This window comes from Anopheles merus, unplaced genomic scaffold, assembly GCF_017562075.2.
Source record: "Anopheles merus strain MAF unplaced genomic scaffold, AmerM5.1 LNR4000501, whole genome shotgun sequence".
NCBI lineage: Eukaryota > Metazoa > Arthropoda > Insecta > Diptera > Culicidae > Anopheles > Anopheles merus.
In genome coordinates, this window is record NW_024428081.1 from 9,131 (window position 1) to 28,595 (window position 19,465).

Sequence of the window (19,465 nt, forward strand, 5' to 3'; positions counted from 1 at the left end):
GCGCGCCAGTGCTCTCTTTGTGTGTGCGCACGCGATGTTTTGCGCTCACCAAACGCAGCGCGACGTTTCGGAACGGAACGGTACGTTCCGCTCGGGCAGCGCAGCCCGACCGGGGTGCTGCCCATCACTAGTTTGTCTCGTTCGCTCATCGCGATAGGGTGCGTCCTGTTCGCGTGCTGCCATTTTTTCGCGAAAAATACGTATTTCCAGCCAGCCTTTTCCACCCACACACCGGGTCGGGCTGCGTGCGTGTGGAGGTGTCGTGGGCGTGTGCGTGTGTGTGTCGCGGGCCGTGTGACGAATGCAATCTGCTTCCGGCGCGCGGTCTACGGTTTGCTGCCAGTGCCGCGGTGCAACGATGTGAAAAGTGTACGCTCAGCCTTCCTCTCTCTCTCTCTCTCTCGCTCGTCCGAACAGCAGAGGGTGTGCGGAAAAGTGCGTGCGTCACATAGTGCCAGTGGAGAACACCGTGTGTGTGTGTGTGCGCCTCTGTGTTTCGGGTTGTTTCGGTCCCTTCGGTGGCTGTGTTTAGTTTAGTAGCAGCAACAGCAACAACAGCCAAGGCAACAACAACAGCGAGGCCTTTTGTTTCGGATGGTGTTGTCGAACGCGCATACATGTGTGTATGCGTGCGTGCATGTGTGTGCGGTGTGCGTGTACGTGTGTGTGTGTGTGTGCGCGCGTGATGAGATTTAAAGATGGCGGCATCGAATAACAGGCGGAGAGAAAGCACTTTATCAAAGTTATCATGCGCCCGGTGCTGTGGCGATTTCTTCGGCTACCTGCTGCGGCTACGGGTCAGCCCGGAGGAGCTCGAGCAGCGCTATAAATCGCGCGAGATCGACAAAATTCTCGAGAAAGATAAACATGCGTTCCGGCGACAGGTAAAATGTGTTTCTATGTGTGTGTGTTGGTGGGTGGATGTGTGTGTGTGTGTGTGTGTGTGTGTGTGGATGGGTCGAAGGGGCGAAGAGTGCGGAATGGTGTTGTTTGTTTGCTCTCGTTAAATATTTGGCACGCCGGTTCTAATCATTCCGAAACCCGCGGTCGTCGTCGTCCCGGCAAGCGTAAAAGAAGGAGAAAGCGAGAGAGAAAGAGAGGGGAGATGGTTTGATTAATCGTTTCAGGTGGAATATTTTTAGCTGGTGTAGCTTAAACGTTCCAAAGGAATGCTATTTCCGGTTCATGTCCGATGAAGTGACACCCTCCTCTCCCCCCCTCCCCCCTCCACGATCAGCTGATTTGTTCATGTTTGTATTGTGTGTATTTTTATTGTGCGATTATGATGATTACAACAACAAAAAAGTGTCCCCGTTTGTTGTGTTTCCCAGTGTGCCTTGTGTCTGTGTGGTAGTGCTCTTCGCGTTTACGTGGCCATTAAGTGATGATTGTTTTGATCGAATGATTCACCTCCCCTATGTGTGTGTGTATATATATCCGTGTTCGACACAAGCACAAGTAGGCTGTGTGGCGTCATCCCTCCGGTGCCGGTTTCAAGGATACAAACCGCTGCTGGATCGTGTTGAATCGTGAATATTTCCGTAGAAAACGAGCTCCACCGTTGGTTTGGAACGAATCGCGCGTGTTTGTGTTGTGTGTGTGTGTGTGGCTCTGTGGCTTTGTGTGTAGGACGCGTCAACCCCTGCAAACGAGCATATTCAACTCAAACCTCCATATCACACACCGTTGCTAATTTCAAACCCGCTCGAATACAACACTCGAACACTCCAGGCAGCGCAGTAGGCGTATGCAAAAAAGCGCAACAACGGCTTCTCGCCGTCTCCCCTCGCACCACCTCTAATGTCATCCGGTTTAGGAGAGAGGCAGTAGTGCAGCAGCAGGGAGGGAGAGTGTGGGTGTATTTCCCCTTATACCGAAACGTACCAACGGCAAACGACGCACTTGCTAAAACACAGCCCCAGGCCTTGCGAGGGTCGTTTTTTTTGTTTGTTAAAATTCAACCACACCTTGTCTTCCTGTTGGTGTACGCGGAACAGGCGTAGGAAGAGAGGAGGAATGGAGGAAGCATCACCTACCCCAACACATGTAAAGCTCTGTTGGGCGAGGCGAAGGAAAAACCATCTAGAAGCGTATAGAAATCGCCTGGCATCGATTTGATTGGAAAAGTTTTTCATTCCCCCCCCCCCCCTACCCCACACCCACCTTCTCGGTGTGTCTGTAGCAACTACTACCAAGAGGCACGAGCACGCACTAATTTTGATTATTTTTATAATTTCATGTACTCATGCCGGCGGTTCCCTCCTGTGTCCCGCCTCGTCATGAAGACACCCACGATCACAGACGACACAGTGGGGAGGGGGACGAGAGAACGCACACACATACCCCAGAAATACCAAGAATCGGCTGTGTTGATAAACAAACAAGCTTTGGATTGGATTTGAAAATCGCCCGAAAACCCCTGGCATACTTGAAAATATCACTCCCCGGCTTACTACGATATTTCCTCCACCGCACCATCGAGGAAGGAATATTTGTCCACATGGCGACACGGTGGTTAGATTGGAGAAGGATGTACTATTTTTAAACTACAAAGAACGATAGAGAGAGAGAGGGAGAGAGGGAGAGAGAGAGAGAGTTTACAGGGTTTTCCACGAGTTCTCATAGCCGTGGGACACTTAATGAACTTTTTCTAATGAGAAATGAACTTAATGTTTGGGATTGAATTCTATAGCACCCTTGTTGGATAATTGGAATTCGAAGGAGCCTGCCCAAAAGGGTGCCATAGAGTCCAATTTCCAACAGTTCACTTCCAATAGGAAAGAGCCAAGGAAGTGTTCCACAACTATGAGAACCCCTGGAAAACCCTGTATTGTCTATTTGAAAGGTGTTAGCTTAAGAATGAAGCTACTCGACGTTATGGTGACGTGTATTTTCCATTTTATTGCATATATTTTGCAAATTTTGTTAGAACACGTTAAAAAAAGCAAGATAGCTTATATAAACCTTTGTTGTGGAATGTCGATCACTTGCCAGGGAGGTCTTAAAACACCCTCACCTCTCAGGAGGAGATTCACAACATGATAGACGATTTACAGAGTGGTGGGGGATGAACGTTACACATTCCGACACTGTCCGCTTTGTCCCGTGTTCTCTCTCTCTCTCTCTCTCTCTCTCTCTCTCTCGCTCTCTCACTAGCCCTTCTCCTCGCGATCACGTTTGTGCGTGATCGTGTTTCATCCTCAAAACGACCTTGCCCCATTCCATCCACCACCTTTCTTTTTTTGCGGCTGCTGCTGCTGCCGCTCCCACTTTCTCGCCAGCACATTTGTGCCCCCCTTTCCTTTCCGCTCCTTCCCTGTCGTTGTTGTTGTTGGCTCGGCGACGAGCGCACATTTCCGTTTTGTTGCGGTCAACTTTCGCCGCGCGCTCACAAACCACAACGCGAACCCACCGTCGTCAACTCTGTTTTGTATCGTTCTTTTTTTCCGTTGTTGTTGCTTCGACACATTCCCACCTGGTGGTGGTGATGCTGCCGGTGGCTTTCTCCCGGCCTATTCGCCGCCTCCACCTCTCTCCAGCTCACACTCTCCCCTTTGCCGGTAGGGCTTTCAGGGAAAACTGTTTTTCTTTTCCGTTTTTTTGTGTTTTTGTGGCGGAAACAGTCACGTCTCTTGTGTGACAGGCGGCGGCCGGTGCACAGGGAGCCACTTCTTGGCGTCCCATTCCGTACCATGCCTGTCCACTTGTGCGTCAAACTTGCGCATACACACATATTAATCTTGCCGTCGGTGGCGTTTTCCCCTTCCTCCTCCGTACATCACCCGGCTTTCGGTTGGAAAAACATTGTCCCTAAGCAAAATTTGGTAAAATAATCAAAACGATGGTGTAAAGTGTAAGTAACCGTTGTTTGGATTGGAGCATCCTGCATCCGGGGTTGTTGAGGAACAGAAATTGTTTCTGTTTTTTTATGTCGCTTTCTTGCTCTGTACGGTGTTTTTCGATACATTAAGGCGGTTTTTCACTTGCGTTACTCCCCCCTCCCTAAAACAAAAAAAAAAAGAACACGTGTTATTTTTGGTGGTCATGTTGAAATTATTCATTTTCCCGGTGGGTTTGCCATATAGTTTCCATCAATGAGTAATCGAAGAAAAAGTGCTGCTTCTACTTGGTAATATATTTCCCAGGCCTTAATTCTATTCTAAGAAAGCAATGAACACATTTTAGTGAGATTGAATGTTTCTTTTCCACTGGAATGACGTAAAAGTTGTTTGAGTTGTTTGTTGTTAACGAATTCAGCAACATTTAAGCAGGTTATTGTGACCTGACTAGTGTTGGGTAATCTGGATCAGATTCATGAATCTGAATTAATCTTTGAAATGATTCAACGATTCTGAACCTTCAAAGATTCATAAATCTCAAAGATTCATGAATTATAAAGAATCATCAAACTCGAAGTTTCATGAATCTCCAAAGATTCTAGGATCTCCAGAGATTCATGAATCTCGCAAAATTCATGAATTTCAAGGAATATATAAATCCCCATGGATTCATAGAGCTTGAGCCTTTCATTATTCCTTTTGCTTGGATTACTTGGATCAACAACCAACGTGATTGTGCATCCTATACAGGCTTTGAGACTTCTTGGCAAGTACGACGAAGCCGGATAGTTTGTGTTGCTACGGAGAGACGGCCCATGCGAGGCTTGAACCCACGACAGGCCCTGTTGTTAGGATGTTAATGGATTTATGAATCTTTAGAGAAATTAGAGATTCATGAAACTTTGAAGATGAATGGATCTTTGAAGAGTCGATTCGAGATTCGATTCACTCATGACTGAAGATTTATATGAATGAATTTCAACGAAAGATTCATGAAACGCAACACTAGACCCTAACATTTATCCTGCACAGCTACTTCCTTATAAAATGTATATTGGGGATCTAGATCTAGGGATCTAGCGAGAAGATCTGCGTAGAAAGTAAATGACGATACCTTGATTGCGTTGAAACGCATAATAACCTCGATAACAGGATATTCGGGATGCTGTAAGGTACATCAAAAATAGTCCTAAATTGGGTGAGAAATAATGAAACCCCCTAGCTTGAACCCGATGGTATTTGCAAGTCTCAAACACACACTTTCCAATCGCTATCGCCTACCGTCTCCCGGAAGTAGCTCGACATTTGACGGGTTTCAAAACCTGCGAAGAAGCTTTACGATGAGCGCAACGACTCGAATGTTTCACGGCAGCTCATTATGTGTATACTTCCTTATCAGCATCCCTGTCACCCAAAAAAAAAGGTCAATGTTGACCTTTTACTGTTGGCGGAAGAGTTTGGAATAGATTTGGAACCATCAATCAAAAAAACCTAACCGATGTGAGCAAACATGAGGGACATCCCAATCATTTGAACGAATCAAACACCAAACCACAACCCGAAACTGGAACGGCCTCACTACGATGGAGGGAGAGAGTCAGAAAACGACGAGAACGGTGCGCACTGTTTTGACATTGACCCATGGCAACGAAAGCCTAGTGTCTTTCCACGGGTTTACCGGGGTAGAAGGCAGGAAGGTCGTGATCAATTCCCTTCCTTGTAGAAGATCGAATCCAGAGACGGTACGCTGACAAGCCCAAAACCATCCTCCAAAGACCGATGGTGAAAGAAGCGCTCCCAAACACAGACACAGCAGAGTCTCTTCACAGACACTGGAAAAGATGCGCTGGTTGTGCGCACTATCGGAAACTTGTTGTAAACAATGTTAATTGGACAAATGAATTACACTTTGGTACGGTCAGCGCACGCGCGCTCGCGCGCAATAGCGCAATTGCAGGCAGGACTCTGGATGATGCGCACGAAGCTGTTGTTGATTCGATTGAGCGGTTCACCCGCTTCACCCCTCATGCAAGGGGGGAAAGGGAAAGTATTGAACGAAGACGACGACGACGACGATGCCAATGCGCAACACTCTCGTTCTGGTTGGAATCATTCGTCACCAGATGGAACAAAGACAGGACAGAGCAGCAAGGGCTTCTCGGTGGAGCTGAACGAAGGGAGAGCGATCGTCGCCGATTATCAATCCAATTGGTTGGCGTTGGATCGAGGGGGGCGCTCTATTTAGAGCCCTTTGTTTGGTTTGAGTAAAGTGCAAAAAACGGCAAGAAGGGAGCTTAATATCCCGCTAACACACAACCTTTCCCCTACAAAATTGGGGATGCTATTTGGATTATAATCGTTTTTTTTGTGTGTGCTTGTTTTAGGTGAACGTTCCGGCAGAAGAGAAAGCGATTAAGGGACACCGAAGGTCGCAGCAATCTGTCCCGCGGCTGTGCTGAGGACACAATTTTTATTTATTGCCTATTGATTCATCCGGATCGGAAGCTGCCAAAGGCGCCCGGGGGCGCTCGAGCGCGTGCCATTCGATGCTGCGATCGTCTCAGCCGTCGTCATGATCTACACTTGAGTTCCGATTGTTGTCTCGAGCCCCCCACGATACGGCCTGCTGTGTGCAGCACACATTCACACACAAATACGCGCGGTGAAAAAAAAAACAGCGCTACTTGTTGTGACTGCTGGTGACCCAGAAAGGAGACACCCTTTGGCACCAATCCGACCGACCGACGACATCTCGTGATCGCGCTGCGCTCAGATTCCCCGCGTTCTCGACGATGCGCCACGGGTGCCGATTTAAAGTTTTGCCGCGATGCGTCGTCGTCGTCGTCGTCGGGCGGCTGTGATGCTTGCTGACCTTCCCTCCCCACCTCTGTGCGTAGTATGCCAACGCGCTTTTGCCGCTCGGTCGGAATGAACGCCGTCAAGATGAAGGAAGAACGTGCCGCGCGCTTTGTGGTGGTGAGCTGCACGCGGTGCGTGTGCGGTTTAGCGAAAATATTTATGTTTTGTTTTCACCTTTTGCATCAAAACCTGCTGCTGCTGCTGCTGCTGCTGCTGTTGGCGCTGTTTGTCATCGTTTTCAATCGCTACTGTGTCACGACCGCGTGTTGGGTGTAGAGCGAGAGCGAGCGAGATCTCTTGTACTTGATTTACTTTTGGGTCTATTACAAGAGGATTAAGCTACTGTTTTATTTTTTCGTTTGTATTTATGTACACGCTTCTCACGAGATAAGTCCTAGTGCGAGCTGCGTTGTTTGCATTAATCCCAGCTGTTTGTTTACACGCCAAGAGAATCGGAGCAGCAGCAAAAGCAGAACGCTGCAGGCGGTCACAGTCACGGTGGGGTCTAGGCGGGCTGATCGTTGTTTAAATATTTGAACAGTTTCATTTAAATGCTCTTTTTCACACTCGGATCTCGTATGCGGATCGTGATCCTCTTATCCAAACTGATAAGACATTATGATAAGCTTTTGCAAAACGAGAAAGTGCAAACAATTTTCTGCTCAAACTCTCACGCAAAAATAAATAGCATTGCCTTTAAAGCGGTTCCTTATTTGATTTTCTTATGGTATTTCTTTCCTTTTTTTAGCACGGGAACGAAATAGCCGGAAAAAGAGGCGCCTTTTTGGATCGTTGGCAGGAGAAAAGGTGCTAATGGACCGGCTCACGACGATGTCGAGCGGCGGCGTTGGCGGAGTGGAAGCGTCGTGATAAAAAAACACCGAACCCCACCAACAAACTCGCCGAAAGTGGGTTAACGAAGGAGGGGGGGGGGAGGGGGAGAGGCCACCACGACGCAACGCGTCCATTACCCCCTTCTATGTGAAATGTCCAGCATGCGTCTCTCTGGCGGTGGTGGGCAGCATAAAAGCATTCTTGTAGCATAGTTTTTGTTTTAAAACCTCACAAGCTTGGAGTAGCCCAGGAGAGAGAGAGAGACCCGCATCATCACTTTCACTTGGCTCAGTGCTAAAAGGGGAAGGATTGTTGGGGGAGGGTTCAGAGCGCGTTGCAACAAATTCCACCCCATAACAAGATCGCGCCGAGACGAGAGATAGATCACGCCGCTCGTCGTATCTCTCCCGTCCACCCAGAGGGGTGTAAAAGTGATAAAAGCTTCGATTTAAATGTAAGCCCGCACTCTCGCTTTGCCGCGAGTGTGCACAGCTACATGCAGCGCGTCTCATTAGCGCGGTCCCTCCACACCTTCCTTCTAACGGCGTCGGCGAAATGGGCAGATTTATGGTGCAACAACAGTCTGTTGCTGCTGCTGCTGCTGCGGTGGCTGCTGCTGCTGCATCGAATTGCAGCTAATTGAAAAATCTGATTACCCTTTCACATGCGCGCGCGTCGTACACGGGGGGCGCAAAAGTTACAAGGAGAGGAGGAGAGAGCACGTGTTGTCGGGCGCTAATTCGTTCAACGGTTTCGAATCAATTCAAACACCCCGTAGCAAGCAAGTAAGCTAGTTGGTCAAACCTCTGTAGCGAATCGTTATTTCATTTGCCCTGTGTGCGTGTACAGTGGATGTGTGAAAAATTATGAAGAAATATTAAAATTAATAATCTGCTGAACGACACCAAAGCGGTAACCGGGGGTTGACGTTCGTCGCTTGCTGCATTTAAACGTATCCGAAATTGCACCTGTGTCAGCGGGGTGTACCTGTCCGCAATAACCCTTTTCCACACCGGGGGAAAAGGATGATTTACACCTTACCTACCTATACACCCGGTTCTCTGCACCGGCATTACCTGTGACGCGTTATAATCCGTGCAACAAAACGCTTCGCCCCATAAATCGTCATGTTCTCGGCGGCTCCTTTATCTTTACGTAATCATGTGTGTGTGTATGTTGCAGCGCGGGGAGGAATAGTCCTTCACCCGTTTGTCGCAAAGTGTAAAACCCCCCCGTTTCGGAATGATTATTGTGCCGATGCGTATCGCAATAGAAATTTATGAGCTAACAACACCATTCCGTCGCCCTTTGTACCTGAATGTACATACCTGAATGTTGTGGGATTTTAATGGCTAATATGTTCATGCATTTTAAGTAACACACACACACACCCCCTCTCTAACTTGCCTTCTTTTTCCGTCGCAGGTTAAACTACTGTTGCTGGGCGCGGGCGAATCCGGCAAATCGACGTTTCTCAAGCAGATGCGAATCATTCACGGGATCAACTTTGAGCCCGAACTAATTAAAGAATACCAACATGTGATCTACCAAAACATAGTCAAAGGTAAAAACCGGGCCCCGCTGGTCTTTAGCTAAAACAAAAACATTAAAATATTAATTACGCCTTACCCTTTCGCAGGCATGCAAGTGTTGTGTGACGCTAGAGATAAGCTAGATATACCCTGGGAGCACCCGACATCGCAGCTGGCCGCGAACGAAGCGGTAATGTTTCACAGCGGCTGCCTGCTGGACGCCGAACAGTTCCACCAGTACGTTCCGCTCATCAACATCCTGTGGACGGATGGCGCCATCCGGAAGGCGTACGATCGACGAAGGGAGTTCCAAATTGTAAGTCAACTGTGCGGGATAAGGGAAACAAAGAATCTCCGTGATGCGCCCCCTTCCGTCTGTGGTGGGAATTCCAGCGCAAACACGCTGGACAGAATTGATCGCGAAAAAGAAAGTCATGTCACGTACAGGAAGGGTTTGTTTTCTTTCTTGTGCTGTATTCAATCGGTTATAAACGGATAATTAGTCCGTCTTCTCGGCTGAAAAAACGCTGCTCGGAAAAGGAGTTTTGAGGTGGCCCGGTGGCAGCTGTTGCGCGCTGACGACACTTCACGATAATGGAACAAAGTGACCATGAGACTACGTTTGACCATAAGAATGAGATTTGAACTCATCACTTGATGCGTGCAATGCTAATATCTTCAGTATTCAGCGCTATGCGACCACAGCAACATGGCAGTGAGCGCCTTCATTGTTACTAAACACTCGAATTCCAAGGTGCCAAACGACTGTTTGCGACACATTGTGTTCCAAACCTTGCAACCCGTTGACTGCTGGCAGATGTGGAGACGCAGCAATTGCACCCTCCTGGTCACGTATGAAAGCGATCTTGATCTTGAGAGTGAAAGAGCAAAAGACACTTTGTTTGGAGAGACAGCTTCGGTGCATTGGTCTGCAAAATGGGAAGCATATGGATGATGTCTCCATTAAACGCGAACCTTCGGAGATGCTTTGCCAATGTTCGGCCTAGGGCCAGCTAGTCTCTCAAGAGTCAATTCGCGAAAAAGAGCAAAGGTTAAGCAGTTGTAAAAATGGCTTTTTATTGGCGGTGTCAAATTTTACGAGCACGCGCGCGCAACCCGCTTTTTGCATACTACTGCTGCTCTTGCTTTTCTAACGGAACGCGTTACGAAGGTCGTTCGTAGATTGTAACCCATCCGTATAACGTTGGTCGTCATCTCTCCGGGCTCGAGCAGGACGAGAGCAATTATAGTGAGACGGAATCAACAGCAACACTTCACTCTGGGACTGGGGCTTGGGAATTAGCTCCTACCGGTCGGTTAACACAGCATCGAATTGCTTTTGCCACATCATCGCCTTGAAGCACATTACGCTTTTGCGTTTGGCATGCGCGATCATCAAGCGGTATCAAACGACTCTCAATCGACGGCGTGTGTCTTTATCATCATGCAGAAAAGTAGGGGGGAAGCTTCTTTTTTCCCACGGAAAAACGGCAAACCGGCTCCCGCGCCCGAAGTCGAGAAGATCATATTAATTTGCGTTAAATCACTTCCATGACCTCGACCATGTCGGTGTGTGTGCGTGTCTGCGTGTGTGTGAATGTATGCAAATATTTGGCCCGAATACGTTAGACACCATCGCGCTTCCAAACTAACGACGCTCCAAACAAAACATCTGCCAGCTGTTGCAGTCGTTGGCAGCTAAAAGTTCGCGATTTCATCCCTGTGCAGTGCCTGTCTGACTTGAACCAGCTGCTGCTGCTGGTGCTGCTGGCCAACAACCTCTGGACGGACGGAGTTGGCGATATTGTTTTGCTTTTTTGTCCATACACCCGGTGCGCCGGTGTTTAGGAGCAACACGGCCGCCGCAATGTGCATCGACTTTCTTTTGCCACTCGGGCAATACGAACAACACACACGGCACCGAACGAAGGGACGGCATTCCGCACATACGATTCCCATAACTCACATGTGTGTATGTATGTGTGTGTTGCCTATTTTTAGGGAGCTTCCAGCACAATCTGCCTTCCCTTGGCTCGTGAAACATGGATGCTTCCGCGAATAACGTTGTTTTTTGTCGATAAGCGACGAGATGTTGATGATCATGATCATGAAGAAGAGAAACACACACACACTCAACGAATGGGCCTTGACCTAGAAAGTGGGTATTTTTCCCCCGGTCGGGAGACTGGAACGGGAAATACACCTCAGCTCAGCCTCAGAGTCAGGCCAAATAGACCGAACGGGTTTTTAGGGGGTTCGAGATGCCTGAGAGGTTGATTATTTGAAAGTGGAAGCGCACACAGCGTCGGGCCCGTCTCGGACGTGCGTGATTTATGTGACGAAAGATTTTCCTTGCGTGCAATGAAATGAAATGAAATGAAGGAAATGATCTTTCACCGGGCAGTGCCGACTGACGGCGTGGTTGGCTTCCACAATCCCAAATTGCAAGTGCTGATGCTTGTAACAATATTTACCCCCACGCGGGATGCTTTTCGTTCCTGTTTATGCTCCAGATTGCAATGCAAAACAATGGGGAAGGAAGACAGTTTTAATGCCACATTGCGCAGTTCCGCAGTTTCGCAAGCTCCTCCGTGGTGTGCCTCCGATGGGGAGAATTATAAAAATAAATAAATAGTCTCGATTGGAGCGCGCACTAATTGAATGAAAATTGTGCACCACAATCACTACCACCATCATTGCTACTACGTACCCACATTTGTATGGTAGTGATCGGCCAACGCGGAGGTCAGGTGATATGAGTATCCAATCTAGTATCGCTGTTCACAACGAGCGAACGATCGATCGATCGATCGATCCGCCTTCGTCAATCCAAAGACGGGGTTTTTACTCGGCAAAAGCGCGAGATGCCGCAGCGAGGTGGCAAAAATGTGCAATGTGTATCACAAACGCCCGCCTTTGCTCTTTGCAAGCACACACATGTTCGCGCTCCTAACGTTCTCTTTCTCTTTCCTTTCGCCACCCCGGTATGGGATGCTGTGTCATTGCCAATTGACTATGGATCGGATGGGAGTGCGCGCGCGTGCAACCGTATCGGTACCTGGTCCTCCCCCCTCCCTAGGATCGTTAGCGTGTGGAGGCCACCTTTTTTCACTGCGTAATCGACGCATCGGCCTACAACCTACAGGGGAAAAAGCATTGCATTCAATTTCAAAATCGACAATGATCGGTTTGCGCGTTTAAACTTCACCAGGACTGGAGGAGACCGTAGGCGATCGTGTGGTGATGTGTATGTGTGATTTATCATAATTCAAAATAAACTACACTCGGCCACCGAAGGGGGGGAGGGACATTCATTCTCTCACGGTGCTCAATGATGTTTTAAAGGCTTTTAAAATGATAAACACATAATCTTGTCCTCTCCTCGCCGCGACCCGTCCGGCAATCTTAAACTGAAACGACGCGGAATGGTTTGATATGGCAGAAACGGTGTGTGTGTGTGTGTGTGTATGCAGGGGCAAAGTAAAATAAATAACGACAAATCCGTGCTGGTACGCGGTTCCTGCAAATAAATGCTTGTACCGCGAGTGACGACATCTGGCCGTCGCTCCAGGTTTGTGCCGGCTCGTGAAAGGCGCTGTGCGCCTGCTCGAAATGGACACTAATAAAGTCAGCAGCAGCGGGTAAGAGAAGGGACAAAACAGGGGCTTCGGAATTGATAGGTTCGCAGGTACGGTTGGTTAGCGATGGAATCAGATCGGTACGCAGAACGAGAGCAGCCACCACCATTAGCGGATTATTCACGTTCGCGAATGTAATGCGTGTATTTAATTTCAATTTTAATTAAATTTATGACAACCACCATCGCCGCGCCGTGTTGCGTTTTAAATGCTGCTGCTGTTGCACAGCAAACAAACCCAGTAAGGACGCGAACGGCGGGACACACTTTCATGCTTTGGCAATGGAGGAATGTATGAATGAATACGAAACAGGCCATGCCGACGTGGTGGTGCGTTTACGCTGTGAGAGGATTAAGATTGTGTGTGTAAGCTGTCGATCTCAGCAGCAAAGAAGCGAAGAGGTATGATGGGAGCATGCGAAACTTCTAGTACCAAGCTTTGCGCCGGTGTGGGCTCACGCGAAGGTGCCAATGGGGACGTCAAATTGGCGGCTGTAGCAGCAGCCCCACAACAGCATGTTGCATTCAGGGCGGGGGGAATTTTGAACCATATGGGTGGAGAGAAGTAATAAACCACCACACCGAGTAAAGGTGTACGGTATTGCACTCGGCTCGGCGCAACAGCGGCTTTCGGTGTGGTGGGTTGTCGCCTCCACAGCTGGCAAAGCACAACCGAGAGTGCAACCGAGACGAGAACCAACAGCCGCATTGCGAGGGTTGTGAACCATATTGGAATGGTAAAATAACACATTAGCAACATTTTCCTGCCACGACGATCCCTTCTGCGCCTAGTGGAAAAGTGCGCCAGCTTTGGGGGTTCGGTTCGGTACGGTTGTGATGGTGGTCACAACATGTGGTGCAATGGTGCTGTGAGACACGGTACCTAATCTTTGCGACCGAACTGTCGGTGTGGTGCATGCGTGTGTGGGAGAACAAGAATCCGGTAGATTGATGGTTGGTGGCAATTATACCCGCCAGCGGCAAAGTCTACTAATCGCAATACTTTGGATGGCCGTTAGTCGCATAGCCGAGCAATAGTGTGCGCTTCCGTCGATCGGTGCTGCTGTCGGTTGACTGATGAGCGGAGCTCTAAACGGCGTATAAATTGACTGTTTAGTGGAACCAGTTTCATTAAGCGGCGGGAGGGGGGGGGGGGACCTGTGCCACTGGTACAGGTGTGGGAATCGTTTTGCCTGAAACTGGAACTTTGTTGATTTGGATGGGGAGTATCTGTTGCAAGTAATTGACTGCGTTCTTTTAAGACGGTGATTAATGTATATTTTAAAAATTAAAGCTAGTAGGATATCAACCAATTACAAGACCATACAGATTATTTCTTCGTCCCTGATACATGGCCCCTTGGTTTTCGACGAGGACCTTACACAGGGTTTTCCGAGAGTGTTAAAAGTTTCCTTGAGATAGTGTTAAAAGCCTCTATTGAAGCATATCCATACACAAAGCGGCAGACTTTTAAGACGTTCTAGCATAGAATTGCCTGCCTCAGGAGTGTCCGAAACTGCCCGTGGTCTCGCACTTTCATCTGCCAATCCGTTATCCCGGTCTTAATAGCGGACGCCTGTTCGCCATCTTGTCCCCTCAATTTGGACCTAAAAAGACTTTACGGGCTGGGTCGTCCGTTTTCATGTGTCCACCTGGAGCCTGGCGAACGTGATACGCTGCACAACAGTGAGCTCGCCCTACATCTTGTATAGCTCGTCGTCGTATAGCGGAAACTCCATTGCAATAAGGAGCGGCCTCGAATGCATTGCATTGTACTTCCAAACAAAAGGGGGCAATAATCCTTCTGAGCATCTTCCTCTCGAACGCGGCTAGGAGGGCTTCGTCAAATTTGGACATTGTCCATATTTCAGACGCGTATGTTAGTACCAGGGCCTTTGAGGTGAACTGATTTTTCAGGCTGTAGCAAGACCGGTCTGGTGGTACAGTCGTCAACTCGAACGACTTAACGACATGCCCGTCATGGGTTCAAGCCCCGAACAGACCGTGTCCCCATACGTAGGACTGACTATCCTGCTACGGTAACAAAAAGTCACTGAAAGCCAAGCCCACTTCTCACTATTGGGTTCAGGCAGGCCTAGACCGGCAGCGGTTGTTGTGCCAAAAGAAGAAGAAGCAAGACCGGTTGGCAGCAGCATGCATGCATCCTTGGGCGCAACTCCACGTTAACTGCTCACCTTTGACCCGAGATCGGTGAATTCTGGGACGACTTCAAAAGTGCATTCACCTATCTGTACGTTACGCAAGTTTGGATTGGTTGTTGGTAGGGGCGCTGATGTTGCCAACATCAGTTTGGTCTTTGTCTCGTTTTTCTGCAATCCGAGATTCTTTGCTGGGCTCTCGATGTTGGCCTGCTAACGACGACGTGCTCTATCGTCGTCGTCACTTAGCCCGGTCAACAATAATTCTCCAGGATGCTTGGTCCTTGGTTGCCGCTTCCCATCCATGTAGACATCCGATTTTCAAAAGGTCTCATTTCACCTGATCCAGCCATCATATCGAGTTCGCTGTGCTCTCTCCTGCGCCTTATGCCGAACTGAGGGTCGCTAGCATTCTCATAACATCCCCCAGCCATCGTATGCTGCCAGCCTTCGTATCCACCGTCAGGATGGTTTGCATCCTCCGCTCGGATGGTCCAGGATTCGTGTACGTAGAGGACCACCGGGCGAATCAATGTGCGATATATCTCACATTTCGTGCGAGCTCGAAGTCTTCTGGATCTCAGCCGTCGTTGAAGTACATAGTATGCACGATACCCCTGCACAATGCGTCTCGGGATTTCGCTGCTGATGTCGTTGTCCGAAGTAACGACCGTCCCAAGATAGCAAAACTCCTTTACTACCTCTAGATTGTCGCCGTCAACTAATACACTGCTTCCCAGATGGCCTGAGTCTCCGGCAAGCAAGTACTTCGTCTTCGTCGCATTGATTCTCAAACCGATTCTTCCTGCTTCGCGTTTGAGTCGGGTGTACGCTTCACAACCCTTTGCTGTTGCCCTTCCGATGATATCAACGTTATCCGCGAAGCTAAGAAATTGGAAAAAACCGGTAAAGAGTTGTGCCACGGAAGTCGTTATCTAGCCCTGCTCTTTGAATGACACCTTCCAGGGCGATGTTGAAGTCGCAGACCAATGATGTCTATATTATCAGCGTATGCCAGGATCTGTCAGGTGGACTTATGTCTCCATCGTTGGTTTCTCAAAGTCTCAACCCCTCAAGTCCCAGATGGCCCTCTCTAGCCCCAAGTTAACTAGGAGACCACCATGCAAACCAGTCCCCCTGAGGCAAACTTTTGGTGGTATCAAAAGGTGCTGAGAGTTTTCCATCCACCTTCACCTGGCAAGTGACGTTGGTCATAGTCATTTTAACTAGCCTTATTAGTTTGGCCGGGACTCTAAAGGAGCTCATAGCGACGTCGTATAGTTTTACCCTGGCAAGAAGTCAATGAAAAGATGTTACATGTTGTGTCTATATTCTGTCATCTTCTCCAAGTTCTGGTGAAGTTCTGGTCAGTGGTTGATTTTCCACAATGTGTGTTTAGAAAATGTAACTATCGATCTAACGCGTCACTTTGTTTTAGGTGTTCGAAGTATCAAAAAAGCGCCCTCAACGAACGCCAAATTCATTTTAAATTAAAAGGAAAGCTAAATAGCTCAAACAAAGGAGAAACAAGCCGTTCACCGTTTCAATACATCTTTTTTTCCCTTTCTGCCCCATTTGTATGCAAATTACCCTTTTTTCACTGTACGCGGTTGGGGGTGCAGAAGAAGGTGTCTCGAAAAGCGATCTCGTTTATCGTTTTAATAAAGGGCAAAAAGTATGCATACAAAATTCCACCTCCTGCCTGTGCTCTGTGGACACTAGAATACGCAAAACCGGCACGAAAAGCACACCACTCGCCGTGCCACTGTCGTGAGGAGCATATGCACGAAATTACACGAGACCACCAAACACTATCGAAGGCGAGAGTGTTATTCAAATTATAATATTTCCGATGCCTTTCTATCGATAAGAAGGAGCCGGGGAGTGTGTGTGGGGTGGCCCTTGCGAGTTTGTAGGCATGGGTGGTAGTAGTAATCACCCTACGCCGTCGTCGTGGTGGTGGCGTGGAGAAGAAGGTTCGTTTGGGGGTTGGATCAAGAAACAAGTACACTTACTTTCCAGACTCGTTGGATGAAGGTGAGGCGAGGGTTGTGGAAAAGGGGTCCAAGGAAGGTAGGTCTGTGTGTGTATGCGCGCGCGATATGTTGTGCCCCATGCTGAATGTAGGGCAATGTTCTTGGCACCGGGGTGGTAGTGTGCAGATTGTTTGCATAAGATTAGCCCTTCGTCGTCGGTCTTGGATCGCGCGTGTGTGTGTGTGTGTGTGTGTGTGTAGGGCGATCGAATGTGTGCCATGGAAGGGGGGGGGGGGTGGTATTGTGAACGGAGTTCATTATACGATTGATGGTGACGGTTGTTGGTTGGTGAAAACGGAAAGCGATCGAGCGTGGGGCGCAACCACTAGCTGCTGCTGCTGCTGCTGCCCTCCACGACCCGTCCTTAATTGGGCGATTATATTTACGTTAAGATATTCCAACGCTGGGAGAATAGAGGGAGGAAAGATGTAAGCACCAGGTTACAGTGTTACGAGCGATTACAACAATCCTCAGCCAGCAGCAGGATATTATGCTTGTGATAACGCTTTCAGCTGCAAGTTTCCGTGGACAGAAATCATCATTTGCATAACGTTTTTCTGAGGTGTATAATTGAAATCTAATGTCGTTTGCTTTTCCATTTCTTTCTCCCTATTTTTTGCAGAGTGATTCTGTTAGTTATTTCCTAGATGAATTAGACCGAATATCGAGGTTAGATTACAAGCCCACCCATCGTGATATTTTGCACTGTCGCAAAGCAACTAAAGGTGTATTTGAGTTTACGATAAGGATACAGGTAAGCGGAACACCCTTTATTAATAAAGCCTTTGCATTTTACAATTATTAATGCTTTGTTTTTTTTTATATATTTTGCAGAACATTCCATTTGTGTTCGTTGACGTCGGAGGACAGAGGACACAGCGCCAAAAATGGACCAAATGTTTCGACTGCTCCGTCACGTCGATCCTGTTTCTCGTATCGACCTCCGAGTTCGATCAGGTGTTGGCGGAGGATAGGTCAGTACAGTTTCCCTTCGGTTCTATACACGTTGGCCCCCTCGCTCAATCGCACTCTAACGCGCATCGCTTTCGATTTGCAGAAAAACGAACCGTCTGGAAGAGTCGCGCAACATCTTCGACACGATCGTGAACAATACCACGTTCGAGGGTATTTCGATCATCCTGTTCCTCAACAAGACGGATCTGCTGCAGCAGAAGGTGAAAAACCCGGAGACGGACATCCGCTGGTACTATCCGCAGTTCACCGGCAACCCGCACTCGATCCTGGACGTGCAGAACTTCATCCTGCAGATGTTTATGAACGTGCGGAAAAACACCAAAACGCCCATCTACCATCACTTCACCAATGCGGTCGACACGCAGAACATTCAGGTCGTGTTCAGCTCGGTGAAGGACACGATCCTGCACCGCAACCTGTCCGCGCTGATGCTGCAGTAGTAGCGCACGGATCGGTCGTGTAGTTTTGTTTAGTGATTAGGTTAGCAGCACAAACTGGAAACTCTTTTTTGGGGCTTTCTGCTCGGGTTTAGTTTTTGTTTTTCCCCCGTTTTTTTTTCTCTACCTTTTTCTCGTTTCATCACACTTTCGTTTGCCATAAGGAACGAAACGCAAATGCATCGGAATGTACATTATTACGTTGTTAGGTCCTTTCTCGGGCGAGAAGAGCGAAGGGACAGCCTGAAAGCGGGGCTCTTTTGCTAATTTGCGCGGAGAACTTGTAGATATATCGGATAGTGTAAGCGTACGCTCTCGATTCAGGGGTTTCTTTGCTTAGCTCGTTTTGTGGCTCTGTTGTGAAGGGAAAATTCCGTTCCCGTTTATCCGGGTTTTCCCCCCTCGTTTGATTTCGCCTCTCTCAAACCAAACGTGTATCTCCACTGTCAAAGGGATATGTGTGGCCGGTTTTTCTTTTTGTACTGGGTACAGTTTTCCACCCGAATGTGCACCGTGAGTGTGTGCGTGTGTGCGTGACGACTGCTCAATGGAAGAATGAATGGTTTGAAATATTATAACCTTAATTACAGTAATGAACTTGATTTCGTGAACTATTCGCTTTTCTGCGGTCGTTGCTCCATTCCAGGGCAAACCAAGCAGTCCTACACTGCCCTCCCTCCTCCCCCCGGAATTAGCATTGTAATCGAACTGTTCGACACGACACGGAAAGGGGCGGGAAAGCGTTTACTCTTCTTTGTAATTGTTTATTAGCGCCTTATGAACAAAGTTCTTGAAGAATAGAAATAGAAGTAAACAAAAAAAAAAGGTATGGATGCAGCATCGAGTGCATTACCAAAATGAAACGTTCACTAGCCTCCTCATCTAAACGCGCGCTCTCTCTCTCTACATATATAAATCGTCTTACCGCAATACTGTACTAGACTGGAATTTTACAACACTACTAAAGAATCTCCTCTTTGTACTGATACACATCTATAGAACAGTTGTTAAGCTAAAGCAAACATCCAGCATCGAGAGGGGATAGAAGAAGAATAACCACTACTACACACATACACACACGTCCGAACAGAGTCGAAAGAGCCGTTGGGAAGGTGCAAACATAACCGAATGCAAAAAAAAACAGTGCAACAACACAA

At 48.2% G+C, this 19,465-nt stretch overlaps 1 protein-coding gene across 1 annotated transcript; it reads left to right on the forward strand.

The window, feature by feature from the left end:
- Positions 1–266: 266 nt before the first annotated feature.
- On the forward strand, positions 267–19,122 carry LOC121602548 (guanine nucleotide-binding protein subunit alpha homolog). Its single transcript, XM_041931314.1, has 6 exons — positions 267–884; positions 8,958–9,096; positions 9,172–9,380; positions 17,519–17,650; positions 17,731–17,870; positions 17,954–19,122. Exons 1-6 carry the CDS (start codon positions 699–701, stop codon positions 18,309–18,311), a joined length of 1,164 nt encoding a protein of 387 aa, XP_041787248.1. The 5' UTR covers positions 267–698; the 3' UTR covers positions 18,312–19,122.
- The last annotated feature ends 343 nt before the right edge of the window (positions 19,123–19,465 follow it).